At 28.8% G+C, this 1248-nt stretch overlaps 1 protein-coding gene across 1 annotated transcript in view; it reads right to left on the bottom strand.

Annotated features, from left to right (window-relative positions):
* The window catches only part of dstyk (dual serine/threonine and tyrosine protein kinase), a 21224-nt gene that overhangs the window by 5359 nt on the left and 14617 nt on the right, over positions 1 to 1248 (bottom strand). Inside the window, 1 exon segment of the mRNA XM_016444855.1 lies at positions 3 to 106. Within this exon segment, the coding sequence (XP_016300341.1) occupies positions 3 to 106 (104 nt within the window).

The following is a 1248-nucleotide window of genomic DNA, read 5'->3' as shown; positions in this document are numbered from 1 at the left end:
GCCGGTTGGCGATGGCCATCAGAGAGCTGAAGAGCTCGCCCTCCTTCTCTCGAGTGTACTCCAGCCGCCGCGGCGTGATCTGAAGATCCCTCTGCATGTCGAACGCCTGCGCAACAAAACGCAGCTTCGCTCACGAGAACCTCTGTCTCGACAACACAGGACTGAACGAGAAAACATTCACACGTGCAAACACTGAAAACATCAAAGCATGCCAAAGAATCACGAACGAATGTAATATAAAGAAACACAATGTTCGTTAACAGTAGTCAGTGCATTATTGAACATGAACTAAGAATAACATAGTTTTATAGCATTAATCAACATTTGCAGATTTTAGTTGATTAAAAACTAGTGCTGTCAAACGATTAATCGCGATTAATCGCATCCAAAATAAAACTTTTTGTTTACATAATATATGTGTGTATTCTGTGTATATTTATTATGTATATACACACACACATGCATGTACATATTTAAGAGAAAAATATGTTACGTTTATATATTTATATATGATATAATTTATATGAATATAAATATATACATGTAAATATTTTCAAAATATATGCTGTATGTGTGTGTCTTTATATGTACATAATAAATGTGCACAGTACACATATAGTATGCAGACAAAAACTGTTATTTTGGATTATATTTGGATTTTGGATGATTAATCGCGATTAATCGTTTGACGGCACTAGTAAAAATACAATTTGTTCATGTTAGTTGCATTAATTCATGTTAACAGATCCAGATTTTTGAATAAAAACGTAAAATGATTAAATGCTGTGAAATATTGCTCATTATTAGTTAATGTTAACTAATGTAGTTAACTAATGTTAACCAATGAAACCTCATTGTAAAATATCACCAGAATGATGAAGATAACTTGTAGTTACTAGTACAACCATAACTAAAACCAGAAAAAATTAGTTGTAGCTGAAATCAAATTTAACAAAAATAAATTTTTATTTCAGCTTATCTAATCATTTCAGTTTATTTTTTATTTTTTTAAAGATGCTTTTTATTTTTTTGTTTTAGTTTAGTTTTTTCATTAGAAAAACTAAATTACATTTTAAAATTGTTTTAAATGACTGGCAATTTAGTTTTTATTATTTTTAGCACACTAAAAACTTATTCTTATTTTATTTATCATTTATTATATTATATTATCTATTTTTATATATATATATATATATATATATATATATATATAGAGAGAGAGAGAGAGAGAGAGAGAGAGAGAAGGTG

Source organism: Sinocyclocheilus anshuiensis, unplaced genomic scaffold (genome assembly GCF_001515605.1).
Source record: "Sinocyclocheilus anshuiensis isolate Anshui unplaced genomic scaffold, SAMN03320099.WGS_v1.1 scaffold2493, whole genome shotgun sequence".
Lineage (NCBI taxonomy): Eukaryota > Metazoa > Chordata > Actinopteri > Cypriniformes > Cyprinidae > Sinocyclocheilus > Sinocyclocheilus anshuiensis.
The sequence above is the reverse complement of the archived record's forward strand: the minus strand, read 5'-3'. Positions and strand labels throughout refer to the sequence as shown.